Here is a 23,087-nt window from a genome sequence, read left to right on the forward strand (position 1 = left end):
CTGCAGTTCGCATACCAGGAGAAGGTGGGAGTGGAAGATGCCATCATCTATATGCTACATCGATCCCTCTCCCACTTGGACAGAGGCAGTGGTGCTGTAAGAATTATGTTTCTAGACTTCTCTAGCGCCTTCAACACAATCCAACCTCTGCTCCTTAGGGACAAGCTGACAGAGATGGGAGTAGATTCATACCTGGTGGCATGGATCGTGGACTATCTTACAGACAGACCACAGTATGTGTGTCTCGGGAACTGCAGGTCTGACATTGTGGTCAGCAACACAGGAGCGCCGCAGGGGACTGTACTTTCTCCGGTCCTGTTCAGCCTATATACATCGGACTTCCAATACAACTCGGAGTCCTGCCACGTGCAAAAGTTCGCTGATGACACTGCTATCGTGGGCTGCATCAGGAGTGGGCAGGAGGAGGAGTATAGAAACCTCATCAAGGACTTTGTTAAATGGTGCGACTTAAACCACCTACAACTGAACACCAGCAAAACCAAGGAACTGGTGGTGGATTTTAGGAGACCCAGGCCCCTCATGGACCCCGTGATCATCAGAGGTGACTGTGTGCAGATGGTGCAGACCTATAAATACCTGGGAGTGCAGCTGGACGATAAATTGGACTGTACTGCCAATACTGATGCTCTGTGCAAGAAAGGACAGAGCCGCCTGTACTTCCTTAGAAGACTGGCATCCTTCAACATCTGCAGTAAGATGCTGCAGATGTTCTATCAGATGGTTGTGGCGAGTGCCCTCTTCTACGCAGTGGTGTGCTGGGGAGGCAGCATTAAGAAGAAGGATGCCTCACGCCTGGACAAACTGGTGAGGAAGGCAGGCTCTATTGTTGGCATAGAGCTGGACGGTTTGACATCCGTAGCAGAGCAACGGGCACTCAAGAGGCTCCTATTAATTATGGAGAATCCACTACATCCATTAAACAATGTCATCTCCAGACAGAGGAGCAGTTTCAGCGACAGACTGCTGTCACCGTCCTGCTCCACTGACAGACTGAGAAGATCATTCCTCCCCCAAACTATGCGACTCTTAAATTCCACCAGAGGGGGTAAACGTTGAACATTATTCAAGTTATTGTCTGTTTTTTACCTGCATTTTTTATTACTCTTTAATTTAATATTTTTGCTGCTGGAGTATGTGAATTTCCCCCTGGGATTAATAAAGTATGTATGTATGTATGTATGTATGTATGTATGTATGTATGTATGTATGTATGTATGTATCATCTATCTATCTATCTATCTATCTATCTATCTATCTATCTATCTATCTATCTATCTATCTATCTATCTATCGCATACCCCAACAGCGTGTACTCCCCTAGAAACGCTGACCCCTCCAATTCGCCTTTCGTGAACGTCCTGATTCAGCCGCATTCACTTTCACGGACAGACTATTATCTACTAAAACAGAGGGGGGTTTCAAATTTCAAATGTCACCACATTCCACTTTTTTTCCTTCCTTCATTTTCCACTGCCGGGTTGCGGGGGCCAGGGGGTCTCAGCGGTTTGTATATTTTCCACTTTCTATCCTTCAGATTGTCATTGGTGTTGTAATTTGGATGCACAGTATCATTTCTTTCCCATCTGTATGTAAGATAGATCTGCCCTTCTGAATGAGACTTAGGCCGGGGGTCTTCATACAATGGCTATGTATGCTATGAATACTCACTTGAAAACAGTAACAGCAGAGAAAAAGAATCCCATTTATTTGTGCTGCTTCAAAACAGTAAAAACAGACATATTACTTGTAGATATGTCATAATTCTGTTCTGAGTGTTCCTGACCTATTCACTGACACTTCTAAGGTGTTTACAAGCTTATTCTAACACCTATGGAAATAAGAACATTTTTTGCCAAAAAGGTTACTGAATTTTGCAACTGTAAGCCACCAGGGGGCGTACTACCACCCTAACTCGGACACATAGCCGGCTGATTTACAGCAAACACACTGTGCACCAGGCACCAACACAACGGTCCTACTCTCTCCACTCCTCCTCAGGCTCCCGAATGGTGGGACTGGCCCCTCTGTATGGCGTCCAGATAAGTTGCCCCCCCAGTAATTTTCACCCAAACACATTTCGCCACCACTATATTTGGCCCCGGTATTTATGTACATATCTATAATTGCAATTAAAAATGTAATAAACTTTACCCAACATTGAAGATAATAAAAGTTCCCTCAGGGAATGTTCTTGTACGACTTACAGATCAACGTGTTCCACTGAAAATACTCTGCGTGATCGCCTCCATAAAAGGTGAGTATTGTACTTCAGATTTAATCCGTGTTATGTGATATAGTGTTGTACGATTGGATTTCGCACAGTTTTTTTGCCAGCACGGCAGTTTCAAGACGTGCGTTTAAATGAGGAAAGTCAGTTCTGAACGCTGATTACGATTATTCACTTTATTTTTTCTAGAAACTTCCAACATTAAAAACGTCTGGGTGTGGGTATTAGAAGTTACTGGGGTGAGGGAAAAATACCATGGAGGCGAAATGCAGTGGGGGTGAAATTTCCGTAAACCCCTTTTTATAGGGCACCTGGAAGGTGTGGCGGAAGTGTGGCCAAATAAGGCCCTGAAAAGGTCCATGTGCCCCCTGGTGGTGGCCACGGGTTCCAACAAGGTTTAGCTCCCAAGTTCATAACCTGTGACCCCACTGAAAACCAAGGGGACTGCCCTCTATCGGCCCACAAATACTCTCTCCCCCCGGTCCTTCCACACTCTGGACATCCTGGCCGGGTAAGGATTCCGACCACCCACCACACAACTTATTCTGGAAGAGAAATGCCTAGCCTTAAATCAGAAGGGTAGAAGATGCATTTTGAGCGAAGGATGGTGACGTTATAGCCAGTTAAACCAAAGCGCCAGCCAGAGTTTAAAGGGTTACAAATATTTGGATACCTGCTGTCTAGTGCCTTGCGTGTGCCCTCTGCATTCCTCCAACGCCGTTCCTCGGGATCCTCACGTGTCTCAACCCCTTGGCTTGGCGCTCTCCCTCTCAATTACGTTCCCCTAAAGCCTGCTTCTCAGATTGTGTCATTTCGAGGCACTCTGCTCATCTCCGGTCCACGTTCTGACTGTCACGAATGGCAGACGGCCCCCCATTACCCGTTGGGAATGCCTCTTATCCTCATACTCCTGCGAATGCTAACTGCATTTGGAGTAGACTCTCAGGGTCTCTCCTATGGTTTTCCTTGGCATCCTGGTGCATCTCAGACTCTGGAACTTCATCTTCCTATAAAGCCTGCTTCTCAGATTCTGTCATTTGCATGCCCCCCATCTGCTTTATGACCACCACTAATGGCAGGCAGGCCCCATTACCCGCTGGGAATACATCAGTCGACACATACATTCCTATGTCTGAGGGAGACTCTCAGTGTTCCTCCTATACCTTTGCTTGACCTCACCGTGTGTCTCAAGCTCTCTTGATCGTTTTCCTCTCGGTCTCTGTCATTTCGAGGCGCTCTTCCTCATCTCCTGTCAGATTTTTGACTACCGCCAATGGCAGATGGGCACCTGTTACCCACAGTAGAAACATCTTTCGTATTCTGGTTTGCGGGCGCCCCTCAGTGTTCCTCCTACGAGGCTCATCTTCTGTTGCCTGGTACTTCCGCTCCTGAGCACATTCCTCTAAAGACTTCTTCTCAGACGGTCACTTTGAGGTGCCCTGCCCGTCTCCTGTCCACTTTCTGACAACCACCAATGGCAGACGGGCCCTCATTATCTGCTATGAAAACCTCATTCACATTGTTGCGCACTCAACATGTATCTGAAGGCGACTCTCAGCGTTCCTCCCACACCGTTCCTCGATATCCTTGTGTGCGTCAACATCCCCGGCCTGGCACTTCCTATCTCAACCAAAACCATAAGTGACCAATCAGACCCAAGGCCAAACTGACCAATAAGATTGCTCGGAGTGACCAGACACCCTCACACACACATACATTTTTTTTGTTGCGCCCAAAGGAGCGGACCTCCGGATGCTGCAGCCAATACAGAGCTTAAGCTGGCACAGCACCACTACTGCGCCATTCATTTTCATACTTTGTTGATGGGCTTATTTTTGGGCTCTCTGGTTTTTGCACTCGTGTTTTGTTCAAATTTTGATTTTTGGATTACGGAATATTCAGAACACTTCTACCCCAACATTCGGGCTCAGATTTTTAGGATTTCAGCAAAGTGGAATTTTAAGAGGAAAGCAGCAAATACATTTGATTAGAGATGAGTGCTGAGTGTGGCATATAGCAACTTTTATGAAGTACCCATCAGGAGGGGAATGGAAACCTCCAGATCACAGCTGAGCTTCACTTTAAGAGTCTCTCCTTCAAAGTTTGAGGGGGCAAAGTGATGGCCGTGCTGCAGCCTCACATCTCCACCGAGTATGCCGCTGTGTAAACAGAGGACGGCGGGTATTTACTTCACGCAGGCACCACTTTAAACAGTCAAAGACGGCGCTGACAACACTTCTGGCTTTCTGTGTCCTGCGGAAGAAAAACCCGATGCTGAGCTCGCGGTATTTACATGTTCCCTGTATTTTGGTAACATGTGTGTTAGTGACGAGGCTCATTTTACGTGACACTGCTGACTGTGTCTCCCTCATGGGGGTGCAGAGGCCATGTAGTCGCGTGTATTGTGATGAGGTTTCTTTTGGGGGTAAAAATGAAAATCTTTGGGACTTTGAAGGATTTAAAAGGGTGAAATGTGAGCCCACTGACCGTCATTTGGCACTGTCCACCAATCCGTCCACACCGGGTCACTCTGAGTCACCGGTATTCCAACCCCCTTTAGGAGGTGCTTCAGAAAATCAATGGCACCCTGGCATAAAACGTCCAGGACACGTCTACAGAAACGGCGAGTCGAGACAAACTGAGAAGTGAAGCAGCACTCAGAAATCACGAGAACACACAAAGATGGAAGGGGACGCGAGCAAAAGGTGGGCTTACGTGCACGGCAGTTAACTTGGACCACTCAAAGGGAGATTATTAATTTATAACAATCTATCTATCTATCTATCTATCTATCTATCTATCTATCTATCTATCTATCTATCTATCTATCTATCTATCTATCTATCTATCTATCTATCTATCTATCTATCTATCTATTTATCTAATCCTGCCAACTACGCTATCTATCTATCTATCTATCTATCTATCTATCTATCTATCTATCTATCTATCTATCTATCTATCTATCTATCTATCTATCTATCTATCTATCTATCTATCTATCTATCATTTCTGTGATGCCATAAGTATGACTAATGGGGTTGTGTGATAAGACCTGATGCTGTGGCACATACAACAAAACCAAGACAATAAATCTGAACTCTTTCAAACAAGTCCATATGAAAAATAAAGCTCATAAATGGAATCTTCATATGAGAAAACACACAGACAGACACACACACACGTGTGCACACTACAGGAGTTTAGTGCTACACCAGAGTCCTCTGTAATCCCTCCTGGCACGCAGCACATCGCCACTGTCCGGCACCCTGACCCCGACACTCGTGTCCTCCTAACCCCTAAAGGTCTGAGATGGTCGCCTCTGCGCTGCTCACCACTGCTGGCTTCACAAAGGGCTTCAAAGCACCTCCTGTACTGTTAAGTGACTGCCATGTAAAGGGTTAACTTTAAAGATAAAAAAGAGCTTTGCACACATAAAAACAATACAAACGCCCTGATCTCCAGTTGGGAGGTGAAAACTGAAGGGTGGCCGCGTTCTCCTTCATTAGGTTATTGATTTCTGAGTTCTATTTGAGGACCCTGACACCTCCAAAGGGGCCCTGGAAGCTTTCACTAGCGACTGTTGGGACTTGGAAATGACTGTCACTTGGTTGACAGTCGAGTTCTTCACGTTTGGGAGGGCTTTGGGGGCAGCAAGTTATCTTCTGAGCAGTGACCAAGTACAGGGTCTCAACGACAAAGTTTTAAAGCACCACTGAGGTGGGCATGAGGAAAAGAGAAGGGGGAGAGAGGCACTCAGGCACCATGCAAACAGGAGGACACAAAAGCTGTTAACATCAGGGATCGATAGGCTGACAGCTCCTTGGAAAAGAAGAGAGCGGGACCCCCGAGAGACAGCAGCCCGCCTGTCATCTCCATGTGATCCGCTGAGCTCCGTTGGCTTCCAGCAGTCCACGCTTTCCTGGGCAAATCTCTGGGATTCCTCAACTCTCAATGCTTTGTTTTTCTACTAAAAATAGGAGACAAACTATGTGGATGGCTGGATAGACAAGAAAGAAAGAAAGAAAGAAAGAAAGAAAGAAAGAAAGAAAGAAAGAAAGAAAGAAAGAAAGAAAGAAAGAAAGAAAGAAAGAAAGAAAGAAAGTGACCTTGGCCATCAATGATTTGCCCGTAGGGCACCATCATAAAGAAACCCAAATCAAAACAACAAGCGATAATGAAAGAGAGGTCACAGAATTTGGGATGAGCCCGAGCCTGCAGTGCCACGATTACAGTGGAGAACGAGTTTGGGTCAAAACTGCCGTCTTCCTTACCAGAAAATTCTCATAGCAGTCAAGCTGAGCACTGGGGCAAACCGAAAATCAAAGCCAGAAACAAAATCGAAGCTACCCGAGGGCCACCAGAACACGGAAGCGCTGCTATATTTATAGCTCAACTACTGCTTACATCACAAATGTGCCAATCGCAGTCACATTACACATCTCTCAAAAAATTGGAATTAAAAGAAAAAGATAAAATCAAGCGCATCGGTTTCACGTGCTAAAGGCTAACAAAGACACACAAGCCACCGTCCAGTTCTCTCTGTCCCAGAAATGACAACCATAAAGAAGACTGGAGCACCTAAGAAACGGAAGGCAACATGGCCATAATTAGTAAAAAAAAGCCAAAAGGCGCACCATAAATAAAAGAATCAAACACAGAGAAGCCAACCAGGTTATGGCGAATGTCCCGTGTTGACATGACAATCAGAGGCTGGTCGTGACGGTGAAAGCCTGGATCAAGAGTCAGCCATAAATTTCAACATGGCAGGCGAGGTTTCAGAAGGCGCTCCTGCCCGTCTCCCAGTCACTGACAGAATGCTAGCGGAGTGAAAGTGTCACTTGATGTAACAGCCACCAATGCAGAATTAAACACATATAGTTGTCTCTTCCCAAAGACGTTCAGATATTAATTTGCCTGCTATGAGTGACTCGCAGATCTGTGTGTGAATGTTCCCAGTCGTGCGACTCCATGAGTGTGCTGACATGCACTTCAATTACCCAGAAGCTCAGTTTCTAAAACGTCACATAAATAGAAGGACTGGTCTCTGTGATCTCCGGGTTAAGACATGCAGATGTCTCCATGAGTAACTCAGTCATTTGGCCATGTAAACCCTTAACCGGGTTACGCTTACATGTGCATTTCGTCACAGGTCACCTGCTGGGCATCACACTCGCTTACAGAAGCCACAGGCCAAAGCGTCCATAAGATCAGTTTAGAACATCAAGACAATCTGGTCGAGAACAGGCCATTCAGCCCAACAGAGTTCTTCAGTCCTATCCACCTAATTCTTCTAAAATAAGATCACGTCACGTTTAGAAGGTCCTGCTGTCCATCGCACTACTTGGTCGCTTATTCCAGGTGTCCGTGAAAAACGTCCAGATATGTCTAAGTGAAATTTCCCCTTCACAAGTTTCCAGCTGTGTTCTTGCTGAACTCATTTTAAAGTCACCGTCTTGATCCACTGGACTGAGTCCCTTCATCACTTTACACACTCTTCATCTCTGAACAGGCACAGCTCTTTTAATCTTTCCTCACAACTCATCACAGGCTTCACGCTTGCTTTTGGACTCACGGTGGTCCAATGAAGACATTTAATGACGTCAGAGTGTTTTGCCAAAGGAGAACTCCAGCTGTGGAATCACGCATGTAACTCAACTTTTCTTGGTTTTGTGTGTGAATGTAAACACTAATTCACGGCACGCATGGGCTGGAGTCCCTGTCCCTTACTGGGCCAAGAGGCCATGGTGATGAGTGGGCCAGAAAAAAGGCAGGACGTCCCTTGCCTTAACCAGAAGCCTAGCTGGAGATGCCAATGTGGATACACTGGAGTCTTGGCGGGGATGAAGCAAGGGTTCTTGCCCAGCCAACAGAACGAAGAGTCCAGGGCAGAAGATACTTCAAGTGTGAATTCTCCCACGATAAGCTAGGTGGCAGTGTCCCCAGGTTTCAGTACCCATTTGGACACCCGCAGAGCATACTGGGAGCTGTAGTCCTGAGAGGCAGCCCTGTTGGATTCCATAGGTGCTGCCAGAGAATGTGACTCTTATTTCTGGGGACTTCCATTTGACCCGGAAGTGCTTCCTGTGGGTTATGCCATAGCACCAGAAGTACTAAAGGGAGCAGCTCTGTCTCATCCAGGCAAGATTGAGTTGGGAGGGATGGACAAAGCTCGCCAGCGGGGAGTGGAGGAAGAAGAGTGGAGAAGAAGACATGATTGCTTGTGCAACCTGTTGAAGACACCTTGTTACAATAAACCTTTGTGTCTGTGTGGTTTTGTCTGCGGTTAGGGGGTGCTATGAGGCCCCCTACGGGTCACAAGCACTTATTGTGTAGCCATTCTAGAATGCATCCCACAATATGCGGCATTTCACCCAACGAGTGGGCATTCACAGTGTGTCACATTCCAGAACGTACTCCATGATGGACTGGACCCCTGCCTTGCTCAGACTGACTTCCCGCACCTGAGAATTAAGATAATGCACTACACTCTCTCGTGTCACATTACGCCATGTAGGGGACGCAGGGCAGTTTCACAGTCTTGTGTCGTGCAAACGTTGTAATGGACGCAAGCAGCATGTTATAAACACCTCAACGAACGCTCGGCCCCCAGCAACCCGCTGCGCTCAACAGCCGCCACTTAGCGAGGGTTCGCACTGCATCTTCACGCTTTTAGTTTTCACACAGAAAAGGCATTACCAGCTAGAAGTTCCTGGTGGCCTCGGCGGATGAGCGTTTTCACGGGTTGACTTGCATGCCCAGAACACAGAAAAGGCATTATAAAAGCGTCATGGTATCTGTCACCGTGGTGGCTCCGTCCTTCGAAAGGGCGATGACCGCACGAGACAATGTGTTAATGTGCCCGCCTGGGGAGGTCTCGGTACACTTCTCAACACATACGAGATGGAGGGAGGGAATGACAATACTTGTACTTCTCGTTGTCTTCTTACAGATGTGAGACCCCCGGGACCGATGACACTGAGTGGTATGAGGCTGCTGATGCAAAGGACGACTGTGGTGGCCCAACAAGTGAGTGTAATACGCCTACACTGGTGACGGTAACATGGCAGATATTAGCCGAAGCGTCTAATTCAGACTCTTGACGGCAACTTAATCGACCCCCCCATTTAACTGGAGACGTTTCCATTTTGTTACTGAAGGTCTCCTCGGTTAAATCGTCACCTGGAGAACAAAGAAGGGCCGCTCTTGTCAATGTACCCCTTGACTAAACTACTCTAGGGCTAGAAATTCAGCGCAGGCACTCAGAAACGTCTGGAGATGCAGGGCCATCACAGTGAAGATGAACCTTAGATCATTAGAGATGTGCAGACGTGGAGGGCGGACATTAACGATGAATGACCAACAGAGTTACAAGCTTTGGAGATGTGGTGCTGCTGGAGGTTGTTGGGGTTTCCTTGATGGATCACAAAACAGATGCGCGAGTTTTACAGCAAGTAGAGTGGGATAGACAGCTGCTGCTTCGGGTATAGAAACTGGTCATGTGACGAGGAAGTTTAGGGAAGGACATCATTCAGGGACCCACAAAGGGAGAGTGAGGTGGAGCAGCGATATCAAAGCATGCAGACAGAAACGGGGGTTTGGCGTACTCTGTTCACTACCTACACGTTTGGAGGTTGGCACTCAACGTCTTTACTGATACGTCCTTGTTCATTATGGCGCTGCAGAGTAGCTGTACTGTCTGGCAGGAGGAGACAGGATCAAGAGATGGAACATACAGTCACCATTGGCCCCAAACATATTCACGGATTTTCAGTTTCGAGGTTGGAGAGCAGCGCCAGTTATTTAGTTCGACTGCAAGCTCTTCTTGGGGGATGTCCCAACCAGTAGTGCCTACTGCAGCTCTGAGATGTCACACTGGGCTCTCAAAGCATCATGGGGCACTGGGAAAAAAACACAAATTAACCAAAACCAACCACACAGTGAATATTCAGGGAAAAAATTCGGAGAGCCCAGCAAATTGGCTGCGTAACACAAACACGGACACAATGTCACCAGGTGTCCCTCTAGCAACTCGCCACTGTGACATAGAAATGGCAAATCAAAATGACAATGACTGTACCAAAAGCAAGATGTAGTCATGTGACAAACACTAACTAATAAACAATCGAATATAACTTGCTTGCAAAATTCTTTGAGTACAGATAACATTATAAAAACGATAAGAAGTATTAACGAAAAAATAAATGAGCTTCAGCTCAGGATTAAGGGGGCTCAGAAAAGGTTACAGTATGGCAGTTCCCAGTTCTCCTAATTCATGACAGCGATAATGTGACGCATGACGGGTGTCAGTGTGCTCTGCACACGTGGCACTGCCACGACTAATACTCCATCAGGGACAATTTAGGTTGGCAAGATGTCCACAAAGACTCTTACTAAAAGGAGCGGATGGCAAAGACGATAAGTTAGGTTGGGTAGCAATGTCACTTACTGTCTCGCTCTCAAGGCTCCACTGAAGCCCGGTGACTCTACGATAACAATAGAAGGATGAAGGGTAACATTTCTAGGTTAGGGTTGTGAGGTATGCTGATAATAGAAAAGAACTGAAAAATCAAAATTTGAAAACGGAGCACTTCGGGGTCTTCACTACCTGTAGTAAACGTCAGCTTTCCTCTCGATCCCCCCCCCACTTCTTACAACACTTGATATAAGCTTAGACACGGTAGTCAGAACCTCACAGGACTCCTTATTGCCTTGGAACTTCACAAGGGAAGCCCCCTCCAGGACTTCAGGAGGAAGTGGTGCGTAGTGCGGTGCAATGGCACAGCACACCAGGGGGGCGAGCAGCCGTGAGGCATATCAGGAAGTCCGGAGAAAGAACTGGGGGATTGGGACTAATCCGTTATTTGCTTTGAAACGGTTTTGATGCCAGTCCTGTGGTCCGAAAGTTGGTACTGATACCAAAGTCACAATTTAAGTACCACTCTAATACTATTCAAGGCACATTAGAACAGTTGGGATGGGAGTCAACAAGCTCATCCATCCTATTCAGCCGATTGTGTCAGGGTGGCACTGTTGGTGCTCATGGTTACTTACTGAGCAGAAAGGGACCTGAAGATGAAGGCTTAAAGGTCTAAAGGACGGCAGGCATGGGCTGGCGTCCCAACCAGGAAGGTGCACAATTCATTACCTGGCTGGGACGCTGCCATACTGAATGGCCAAGAAGAAAGGCAGGCTATACCCAGCCTTTACCAGAAGGAGGTGGCAACCTTGGAGTAAATATGCCAGGGTGTTTACACCTGACTTTTCATTCTGGTCAAGTGCCATCTGATTGTGATGCACCTTCATGGAGGTGTAAATGGAGTCACTTTGCTTTAGCTGCCAATTCTCACTGTTGTCCAGACTGCCACACTCCCTCGACATTAAGCACTGACTTCCATTTTTCACTCAGTGCTGTGCCCACTGGTAGCTTTTCTGACCCACTGAATGTTCAAGAAACAAAAGATGACAAAGGGGAGAGGAGAGTTTTAGGCGAGGTGGGAGGCAGAATGTACCACTGAACTGATCAGAGAGGTACCCGCGCGTCTTGTCTGTAAGGGAAATGTGGGGTGAGATGTTTGTTGCCATTACTGCAGCCCACATTCGTCACAGAAAGAGTTTTGTTTGGCCATTAATAAAAGTGAGTTTTGCCAGCCCTGCTATACTCTCATACAAATCTGAACACATCGAGTAGGCCTCAAACCTCAGGCAAAGCCCAAAAGAAACAACAGACTGAGAAAACACCACAAGAGAGGAAGAGGAGACTCAGTTAAACCCCTGGCCCCAAAGAGCAAAATGAGTGACTCTTAGTATTAGAAAGATTCGATTAACAAAAAATTGAAAAGACAAAACAGGAATAACTTCATGAAGGTACACCGTCAAAGGCAAATCAGCACCCAATCCAAAATCCAAATCCTTATAGCAAAGCAAAAAGTAGAGAAACTGGAAAATCATAAATCAGAACAAACTGACTGACAGACAGACAGACAGACGGATTTGAAAGACGCTATATGATAGAGAGATAGACAGACATACAGATAGATAGATAGGTAGATATGAAAGGCACTATATAATAGATAGATATGTGAAAGGCGCTATATAATAGATAGATAGATAGATAGATAGATAGATAGATAGATAGATAGATAGATAGATAGATAGATAGATAGATAGATAGATAGAAATGTGAAAGGCACTGTATAACAAATAGACATCTTATTGATCCAAGCAGCTGACAAGTTAGCAGAGAAACACAACCAGTCAACAAACTCAGCTTGCTATGAAGTCCTCTGGACATTTGCTGGGTTTCTAAACTTCTCCCCCATTTGATGTCCACCTCGACTGTCCACCTCATGTGACTCTGCATTGACATATCTGGCAGCTCCATGGCTGCTCATTACGGTAAACTAGCGGGGATTAATCAGCCTGGTGACAACAGATGGAAATCGCGAAGAAAAGCAAGGGCCTCCTGCCAGTAAGAAGGAGGAGAGCTTGTGCAGACCCCGTATCCTCCCTGAGACCCCTCATCCCCCCGGTGTGCTCGAGCAGAGAGCCGTCACTTACCTCTTTAGTGCAATGCCTTCTGTAGCGGCCTGCACCTTCACCTCAGCCCTGTCTGCGTGCAGCTCTGGTGGCCTGAATTCCGTACCTTCTGCCATGGGGACCACAAAGTCTCGCCACCAGCCTGTGCCCTCTTTGCCAGTAGCTAAGGGGGCGGCATATAACGTGGTATCACTTGGTTCAGGCGGCTTGGGCCCGGGTGGCAGTTCATGGTACACTGGCAGACTTACTGCTATCTCGAGCCCCTCAGTGTCTTGAATTTGGGGATGTGGGCTGAGAGTGGGTGGAAGGGGGGAGAGTATGGTGCAATCAGAGGCCTTGCCTGGAGCTTGCATCTGTTTTGGATATTTTCGGCCTGGCAATACTTCCATTGGGGGATCCACTGCAGTAATGGCCAGTTTCTGAGTGCCCGCCGAAGCGGGGTCCTGCTCCAGGCTAAAGTCTTCACACACAGAAGCTCTGTGATGGAAAGGGGTCATGAGCAGTCTCTTGGGCTGCTTCTCCAGCTTGTCAGCCTTGTCTAACACCTTGTGCTTGGACGGAGCGGGCGGTGGAAGAGGTGCTGTAGCTGGGGGCGCTGGGTTGGACCCCAGAGGAGGGTTGGATGAAGTCCGACTGACTGCAGGAAGCTGTCGCTGCTTCTGTAAGTTTTGCCTGAAAAATAAAATTAAAATAAGTTAACATTTGGAATGATATTTTGAACTCAACAACTTGTATATCATGCATGTACTGTTTACAGCTACAGTGATATCATGAAACTAGCTCTGCTAACCGTTTGAGACGGGTTCAAATCAAAAGCAACCAACTCAGACCTCAGCGTTAGCATTCACAGAGCATCATGCAATACATATGTCTCTGTTATTGCCATTTGATATGGGATTTATAAAACTAGTGCTAATGTTTGTGATGCACCAGCTGTTGGAATGACAGAGACATAACAACCCAACAGACACTTAACCTTTTATTAAGGTGAACTGGGCAACTCAATTTAAAATTGCCAAGGCCCCACCAGAAGGGCAGATCTCGAAGGGAACTAAAAGAAAAGCCCAAAGCTACATCCAAATAACATAAGCAAATCTCAAAAGTAATTTTCAGTTACATAAATTAATGATAGATAGATAGATAGATAGATAGATAGATAGATAGATAGATAGATAGATAGATAGATAGATAGATAGATAGATAGATAGATAGATAGATAGATCTATCATTATTTGTCCCCACGTAAAGGATGATGAAGTGACCTATAGTTATGTGTTTACTACAAAGTGATAACCACCATAAAGACAGAAATAAAAGGAACAGCAGCGACATCTGATGAACATCAAGCAAATCACAGGAGGCATTTAAGAGACAAAGAATGGGAAGGAATAAGAAGACAAGACGCTGAAGCACACTGACAAGCAAGAAGTAATCCTGAACACGGAGCAATGGGGCAGCAGACAAACACAGTGACTGATAGGCCGGCATGACAAAGTCCAGGATACTTAATGTAAGGAACATGGTGGATGGACTGGTGTCCCCACTGGGATGGCAGGTGGATCCCTGCCTGGCCTGGAAGCCACAACAGCAGGACAACAGGAGAGGAGGCTTGGTGGCACACCCTGGAAGTCACAACTATTCTTGACACAGGTTCCAGCCAAACTGACGTCCAGGAAATCCTGCTGACTACGCTAGCTGTGACCTCCAGGTGATGCCACTGAGCCCACACCCCAGACACAGTCACACCACATTCTTCAATGTACCGTAACTCTTTTTCTCCTCACAACTCTGACTCAAATGGAGGAGGCTGGACGGCTTCCTTTTATGTTGGGCCCAGGTGTAAATTCTGTGGTAGGGCACAACCCGATGGAAACACTTCTGGTCAAGCGCAAGGACATGGAGTCCTTCTCCCTGTAGCGCCCTCTGGTGGCACACAAGGACCCCGAAAGGGTTGTCCCACAGAAGTCTGAATCCAACAGATCCCTACAGGTGTCCATACTGGGTCCACTCCAGCAGAGCACTGCCATCTATTATACTGGGGGAGGAACTGCTCTTGACAGACCACCTCCCCCAGTCCACCTATTCATCCGACTGGGATAGTAATCCAGGTCCCCCCCCAGCTGGGGTATGTCTACTCTCATGTTGTGTTTCTGTTATGGAACATTTGTTTGATCAGACATTGGGACAGATATAAGACGGACACCCACCATGGACCTCAGAACTATTACTAGATTGGACGCACATCAATGGACACCTGAATCTAGAAACCATAACAAATACCAAGAGCTTCTTATCTTTAACTTGTTTTTTTTATTTGCAGTGTTTTACTAGTTTTTGAATACAGCAAAGTGTTACCAAACTATGGAATAATCAAAAACGTGATAAAAGACTCTTAGATGAAGTCACTGAAACAATGTGGACGGCTCCAACAAATCAGTCACCTGAGACCCTGAGCTGACATTTTCTGACTTGCTTTGTTTTGAAATGTCCAGCTGCTCTGCCCAAATTTAAACTGGTAAACCGTCACTCCAGCTGAGCGCCAATGCGAGCTGGCACAGTCCTGGGCAAAAGTAAGTACACCCCATGGAACTTCTTGACTTTTCCACCATAGATGAACAGACAGACGGCAGATCTTAACAGAGACGGTAAAGACAAAGGTGACCTGCTTGAACAAGTCACACCTCAGACTGACAGGGGGCACTCCTAACCTCAAAATCCAAAATGAACAAAGTCAGTCCACCCCACCAACAGATTACAATGAGGTGCCACCGATTAGACCCACCTTAGGGAGTCTGCAGGCAGGCCTGACTGTCCTATGTGAAGTGTTCTGGTGTTCTCCTTGCTATTCATATATGTGTGGTGTCATCCTGCCGAGATCCAAAGAGACGGCTGCCAATGCCTAGGAGTCTAGCAAGGGGTTTCAAAAGGTGGCCAAATGACTTGAAATCAATCACTCCACCTACAAGTGCCGCAGATTCCAAACGACTACTCAATGGTCCAGGACTGGCAGCCAATACAGAAACTTCAGCTCAAGAGCTGACCATCTGATACTAAAAGAAATCCCCAAGAACCCTAAAATGTCACCACAGGATCTTCAGGTAACTCCTAACACAGCTGAGGTCAAAGTGCATACGCCTCCAGTCAGAACGAGACCACAGAAATGTGATCTGCAGGCGAAGCGTGCCAGGAATGAAGCCTCTGCTGTCCAAAAAGCACATCAGAGCAAGACAAGGTTCTGCCATTGAACATCTAGGCAAAGAGCAGGCCTTCAGGAACAGCGGGCCCTGGGCAGGTCAATCACAGAGAGAGCTGTTTGGCCGCAGTAATGGCTGACAGCAAATCAGGAGAAGAACCTCAATGGCGACTCTGAAGAATGGAGGGGTTCTGGATTTGGGTTGGGCCACTGCCTCAGGGCACTAAATCAGCCATGAATTCTGCATCGTGTCCCGGTGAGCTTGAGGAGGTTGTGAGGCCATCTGCCCAAAAGCTGAGATTTAACTAGAAGTGGGCCTTTGAACACACTAATGATCTGAAGCACACTAGCAGACCCACCATGGAAAGGCTCAAAAAGAGACATGGGGGGGATATGGACTGGCCTAGGCAGAGAAGGAGCACTCAGAAATGTCGCCGAGTCGATGTCAGAGACTGCTGGGCAGTTTTGTGAAACACCTGCAAGGGGCAACGCCAGGTTCCGAGGCCAAGGGTGGACTTAACTGGCTCCCCGAGTAGACCATCACATATTTTTGTTGACGCATTTCCGTGTCTGTCTGCATGAAGATCTGCTCTCCTAATGTGTTCAAAGGGTCCTCAGTTTCCATGGGGTGTACTTACTTTTTCACATGACCCTTCCTATCACTCTCGGTTTCAAGGTAGACTAATGCAGGAGCTGGGTGAGGGTCTTGGTCTTTTTTAGAGGCTCAGAAATAAACCCAGTGGGTCTCCGAAATTAGACAAGCCAGCGAGCTCATTAGGAATTTTTCGCCGAACAAAAGACAAATGTCAGGCTACCCTTAAATCCTTTTCCTGAGCCATTTGACCAGAGGCAGGGCTTAAAAAGGTGGTCCGGCGACCGCTCTCATCAGTGCGTCTGCCGAGTGAGAAGTTAAGGGCAGTAAATCTGCATGAGCAGATAAACAGAAATCATCATTAGCCCCGGGTCAGTGTGCCGCTCACATCTCAGTCCGGGAGATAATCGTCTGCTCCTGGTCGCCACGCTGCCATATTTCAACTTAAAGAGGAAGACGTGACCCCTTTGGGTCAGGGGAAAGAAAGCCCCCATTTGACAGGTCACTGAGCGGCTGTCTGAAGAAAGACAAGAGGTCAGGGGTCAAACTAACATCGAGATAGGCCTGAACGTCCCACTGCCTCTCCCCTGTAACTGCGGGCCGGGGCTGCCAGACGATCGGATCGCATTCTGCCGCCACTCTCGCTTTTCTCCTTGGCCTTTACCATTCGCTCCAACAGGGAGAAATTCCCTGGCCCCCTTCGTGTCTGCACCATGTGCAGGCCTGTGGTGGGCACAACTTCACTGCTGCCTCTGGCTTGCCAGAGTACTGTGAACTGCCAACTAAATCTTACAGGTGAATAAACGGGCACGACACGTGGATGCCCCCCTAAGTAAGCCACTGGAAAGCAAACGTGCATCCCCTGTGGAAGAGCCTGCTGCTGTAGAGTTTAGTCAGGCCACCCATGCAGTTTCTTAGCCTGCCTTGCAAGCAGAAGCCCCCACCAGCAGCAGTGGGCTTCCCGGCTCCTTGATTTAGTCATTTTTATTTTTTATTAAATATCTCACTCTCATTTTCTGAAACGGCTTTTCCGGGTGAGGGTGGTGGTGGCAGCAGGCCAATCCGGTCAACTCAGACTTCCACCGTCCCCAGCTTCAGAGTCCAGACCTTCCTGTGCCAGCCCAGAGATCAAGACCCTGATGCAGGGTCTCTACCCAGTGGGACTTGCCCGGAGCACGCCGGGGCATTCCTTACGATATTCCCAAACCACCTCAGCTCGATCTGGAGGAGCAGTGACTCAACTCTGAGGCTCTCCCTGAAATCTCACTTCTGACGTTTTCTTGCTCCATCATTTGTGAAGAAGACCCCGAAACACTCAAAGTCCTCCACTAAGGACAGTTGTCAATCCCCCCATCACCAGGACAGACCAATCCACCTGACCTAAGATCCTCATCCCAGCAGTGAATTAAGGCCGAAGGTGACAGTCAGATGAGGCAAAGAGGACATAAAGCAATGACGCTGCCCCCTAGCCCCCCAAACGGACCCCCTCCTGGGTAAACTGCACGTGCGGTGACGAAGCCCAGCGCCCTCAGTAAGTGAAGTATTTGGGCACATTGGACCTCATTGTGTCATTTTGTGCTGCTGATGCTTTTGGTCGTTTTGCATTTTATGGTCTGCATATTGTTTGGTGTAATTATAGTTTAATATTTATATATGAAGGGCACTTGCGGTTTAGTGTTTTAGGGGTGGATCCTCAGGAGGCGGGGCCACCATGACATGCCATGTGAAGCCCCGCCCTCCTCTCTCTCTGTTGGAGACTTGCACAGCAGTGAGCCCTCCCTCCTACGCTGGCCATTTTATTCAAATCTTTATTAACAACGTCACAGCCTGCTTAGATGTTATGAAGTCCGGGCTGATGTTGTTCTTTTTCTTCACGTATAGTGACTTTTATATTTTTGTGTCGGCTCCGTTTGATGGCCAAGCCTGACGAGACTCTCGGCTGTCAATGCTGAATTTCTTTGTATAATTTAAAACCGATGGCCGCGGTGAATCTTCTGAATTGCATCCCGAGATGATAACCAAGTATCTGAGTGGCCAGAGGGTCTCAGCGTCACACAAATAAAGTAGGGGAGCTTCACTTAGGCCAAGGTGCCCCCCACCCCCCACCTCCAGTCTCAAGTGCTTTGCCTGTCCAGCATGCTGACGGGGCCCCTGGGAATGTTTACAGCCCACTGCGGCTTATCTGGGCCTATGAGTGTGTGTGTCTCTCAGCCTGCAGATAGTAACAGTGTATAGATGGGAAAGGGGGGGGGTGTGCAAAAAAAAAAAAAAAAAAAAAAAAAGAAAAAAGGATGGACCATATGTGGATTTAGTCAATGGCGTGAATTTGTGACTTATCAGGGAGCGATGACATCGGGGGTCCGCCTAACAAATGTGTCCGCTCAGCACTTGATGAAGAGAGAAGGCAAACTTGAAAATGATCAGTGGAACCATGAAAATAAACGAGCAGAATGGGGGGGGGGGGGGGGCGGTGAGGTCGTCACAGTGCCCCCCTGTAATTAAAAGGGGGCTGTCACAACTCGGGTTATTCCACTTCATTTTAAGTGGACCTGCACCACATGGCATGATCTTACACCCCATTGGCGTTTTTTTCTCTTTTTTCTTTCTAGCCTCGGAGTCTGTTTGAGAAGTCAGGTTACGGAATCCTGGCTGAATTTTTGTTTTGTGGGAGTTTCTAGGATTGGATGGAGTTGGGGGTCTTAGCTCCCTTTAAGGGTGTCCTTGTCCACGACATATCTTCGGTAGCGTTTGAAGTGAAACGCCATGTTTTTGTCGGCGTCTTGCTCCTCCCTCGTGACGCATCCCCCTGTTGATTTTCCAGCATGTTGATATCCTGAAGAGTGGCGCGGTCCATAACACAGATATGCATAACAATACAGTGGAAAGTGGGGTCGGGAGGGTTTACAAACGGTGTAAGCCATGCCACTAGTTCATCACGTGCACCCAAGTACGCCACGGCTTGGCTTGACCGACTATCGTGTTGGCTTCGTTACCTCAAGCGATGGGCCCTTCTGAGACGTGAGGGCAGGCATTGCACCTGTGTGGACATGGCTACTGCTTCAGAGAAAGATGAAGAAACTGCCAGACTCGATGGATGGGAGGCTCGTGGCAGTCATCAGAAGGAAGGGTGGCCACGCCGCTCATTGAATAGTCTGGAACGGCCGATTCTTTGTTAAGTGCTGCTGTGTCGTTTTGTGGTGTTGGTTTGCTACATTTACTAGAAACTGTAAGAATAAACAAGTGAGAAAAATGTCTTGTCAGTTTCCTAATAACTGCGCACACCTGCACTTTGACCCAAGAAGGTTTTTTTTTAGCTCTGGTGATGATGTCATCCAACCTCCTCCTCTCACTAGGACTCTGCCGTCATTTTAGATTCCTCCTTTTCCCCATTCCTCACATGAAGAAGTGTTGTTACTGTCACCTCCGTCACGTATCCCATGTCTGCTCGTCCCTCTCCTCTTCTGATGCTGAGACCCTCGTCCATCCCGTATGGACTACTGGAACACCTTACTGCCAGGTGCCCCTTCTCATGTGTTATCGTAGCTCCAGTTGGTTCAGAACATCACGGGCTCCCCGAGTGTCAAATTCTATTAATGACCAATCGAGTATTAAATGGCCGAGTGCCGCACTGCTTCAGTATCCTCCTCCAGTGGTCATCTCGTTGCATCCCACACTAAGCTGCACTCCATATAGCGCCCTGACTTGGAAACGAGATGAGCCGACTCAGTCCGGGCTTTACTACACTCATCTGTTCAGGGGGGCGTTGAGCTGACCCTCGTTTGGGTTGACGTCTCCGTCCAGACGGTGTTTGTGCCACAAGTGCTTTTACTTGTTGAGGGTTTTCTTGTAGTCTTTGTGTTTTTGTATTCTAGTCAGGTTTACTGTCTCTTATTGTAATTTAATGCTTTGTATTCCCCGTATTCAGCGTCTTATGCTTTTTGTGAATCGCTCTGCGCATGGGAAAGGCGCCATAAAACTACAAGGGGTTGTTGTTAAACAGGTTTTGACGTCCAATAAGGAAATCAACAATGAGCAGCCCCATCTGCCTAATACCCGTGCACGCACTTTAGCTCGGCTACATCTTTTGTGCCCGCCTCATGCGCTTTATTAAACGCCACCTGCAGATGGACCATAAAACATAAGGAGTGTCTGGTGGGAGAAAATGCCAAGCCGGCCTATCGGGTTGTGCTCATTTCCCTTTAACTAATCAGTCCCAGAGCGGCTCTGTCCGGCTCATTCATGCACCCCCCCCATCACCAACAATGCCCGGACTGTCCCGCCAGGGTGAAACACTGAGCCCCCTTCCTCTGGTGGTCACAGTATGATGAAGTGGCAGATCAAATCGAATACACGCAGCGTGAGGGAATCGCCATCTTGCTAGCTTTACCTTCACCATCAGCCAAAGCCGTGCCCCGAACAGGCGGACCGCCGTGTAAGAACTACCGGGACCTCTGACATTCGGAGAAACGTCCACAGAGATGAACACACAAGCGCTTTTCTTTCTAGCTGCTGTTATCACCCCCACAAACAGGATTTCCCTTAAATTGTGCCACCCCACATCATCTCGGCGGGCCGGGATTTACAGGCACAGGAGCCCCCGTCCCACACTCATCATTAGACTCTTATTAGGCGTTGTGTCGGAGGGAATGCCGGGGTCAGCCTCCCCATTAGTCAGCCTGTCTGGCACCAGCCCTCACCGAGGCCAAGTGAGATGTGTGAGGGCCCCCTGCTGTTAAGAGGCAGGCAGGAGAGGAGAAACAAACCCCTTCTAATGGAGAGCTGACATGCTCACCGGGGCGGAAACTCCAACAGACGATTAATGGGCCACAGCGCTGTCGGCCCCCCCCGCGCTCTTAAAGGGGCAGCCTGTTTGGAGGGTCCACGGCGCGGGCTCTGACGCCAGCGGGTTGGCTCATTTCTGCCGATTCATTCAATTCGGAGGTCGGGTCGGGCCGGGCGCGTGCTTTGCGACTGAGTCACTCGGCTCATTCAAGTCAAGACAAGCAGTCCGCACCGCTGGTCTGCGGCTTTAAAAGGCCGTTCCAGACACTCGGGAAGCGCCCTCCATGTTCTGCCAGGGTGTGCGCGCCAAGATTGTCTGTGCAAGAAATTCACTCACAGCCAGAGGAGGAGGAAAACACCAGGAAAAGAATCCAAAGTGCGAGGTCCGCCGCCACCACGTTAAGGGAGCTTCGGCGACCACTAAAAAATGCAGGCCACCGTGCTGCACGCCCGCACACGGAGCCGAAATGAGCGACGGGGACAAAGTGAAACACGCCACACGTCTGTTTTTGAACCCCATCAGCAGGTCACTGTGTGCCTCGCCTTGGCCAGTTAGTTCTGCAGGCGGCCAAACTTTAGTAGTTGTTATTATAGCACCTTGAAGGCACTTGGTGGAGCTCACACCCTGGCTATTTTGGGGGTGGGACGAGGGTCCAAAAGCACATCATCCACATTGACACCTCCTTCTTACGTTCAGTCCTGTGAAAAAGTAAGTACCCCCCCCCCCCATGGAAACGTTTGACTTTTACAGCAGGCAAACGAGAGACCTTCATACAAAAACGGCACCTACAGGTAAAGGTGGTCTACTCAAATAAAATCACAATCATGAAGTCAAGACAAAAATCAAGAGATGTAACAGTCTACTGGGGGAAAGAGTAAGCCCACCCTTGCCCACCCCAGACAAAATGGCTCCTGGCAGGCATTTTGCAGAACTCTAACACTGACTCGGTGAAACGTGAGTTTTCTTGGAGTCGAACCCGGGCTTTGACTCGGCCGGTCCACAGCCCTCCATTCCTTGGTGGGTTTGCTAGTGTGCTTCGGGTCCTGAACTGTGGTTCAGCCACTGACCTTACTGACCGATGGTCTCACATTCTCGTCAATTGCACTCGGACGTGATTCACAATTCACAGCGGATGTGCCGACTACAAGCTGCCCAAAGCAACTGCAAACCACAAGACGTCCACCCCCTGCTGCACGGTTGGCAGGAGAGACTCTTCTCCTAAAATGCTGCCCAGTCCACTCTACCTTGGATTCATCTGTCCAGAGCACATCGTCCCAGAAGGTCTGCGGCCTCACATGGCACACATACTGACTTAAAGCTACAGGACGTTTCGGCCATCTGTAAGTGCCACACAGTCTAGGCGGCAGGACAACGAAGTGGACAGAAAATGTAACTTCAATAACGTGTGCGTCACATTCTGATGTCCTTTCATCCGTCCAGTTTAGGGCCCTACAGGTGTGATTTTCCGTAAGGTGGGCTCCAGCTCAGCACACAACTCCAAGAGGACAACTCTACGACTCTCAAATCAGCTCGTAAGTCAGTCATCGTCACGAAAAAGGACACAAACACTGTCACCGATGTTTGTTTAAGTGACAGAAAACGCCATGTTTTTAAGTTTGTGTGTCTGCATCAGGGGTGTCCAAGTGTGGTTCTGGTGGGCCGCAGTGGCTGCAGGTTTTCATTCTCACCCTTTCCCTAATCAGTTTTCATTGCTCATTAACTCCTTTTCCCT

The 23,087-nt window shown here is 48.0% G+C and overlaps 1 protein-coding gene across 1 annotated transcript in view; it reads right to left on the reverse strand.

The window, feature by feature from the left end:
• The window catches only part of LOC127526277 (mediator of RNA polymerase II transcription subunit 13-like), a 257,111-nt gene that overhangs the window by 186,340 nt on the left and 47,684 nt on the right, over positions 1 to 23,087 (reverse strand). The window contains exon 3 of the mRNA XM_051921384.1: positions 12,809 to 13,459. Within this exon, the coding sequence (XP_051777344.1) occupies positions 12,809 to 13,284 (476 nt within the window). The 5' untranslated portion in view covers positions 13,285 to 13,459. The remainder of the gene's footprint in view (positions 1 to 12,808; positions 13,460 to 23,087) is intronic.

This window comes from Erpetoichthys calabaricus, chromosome 18, assembly GCF_900747795.2.
Source record: "Erpetoichthys calabaricus chromosome 18, fErpCal1.3, whole genome shotgun sequence".
In the NCBI taxonomy this organism is placed as follows: domain Eukaryota; kingdom Metazoa; phylum Chordata; class Cladistia; order Polypteriformes; family Polypteridae; genus Erpetoichthys; species Erpetoichthys calabaricus.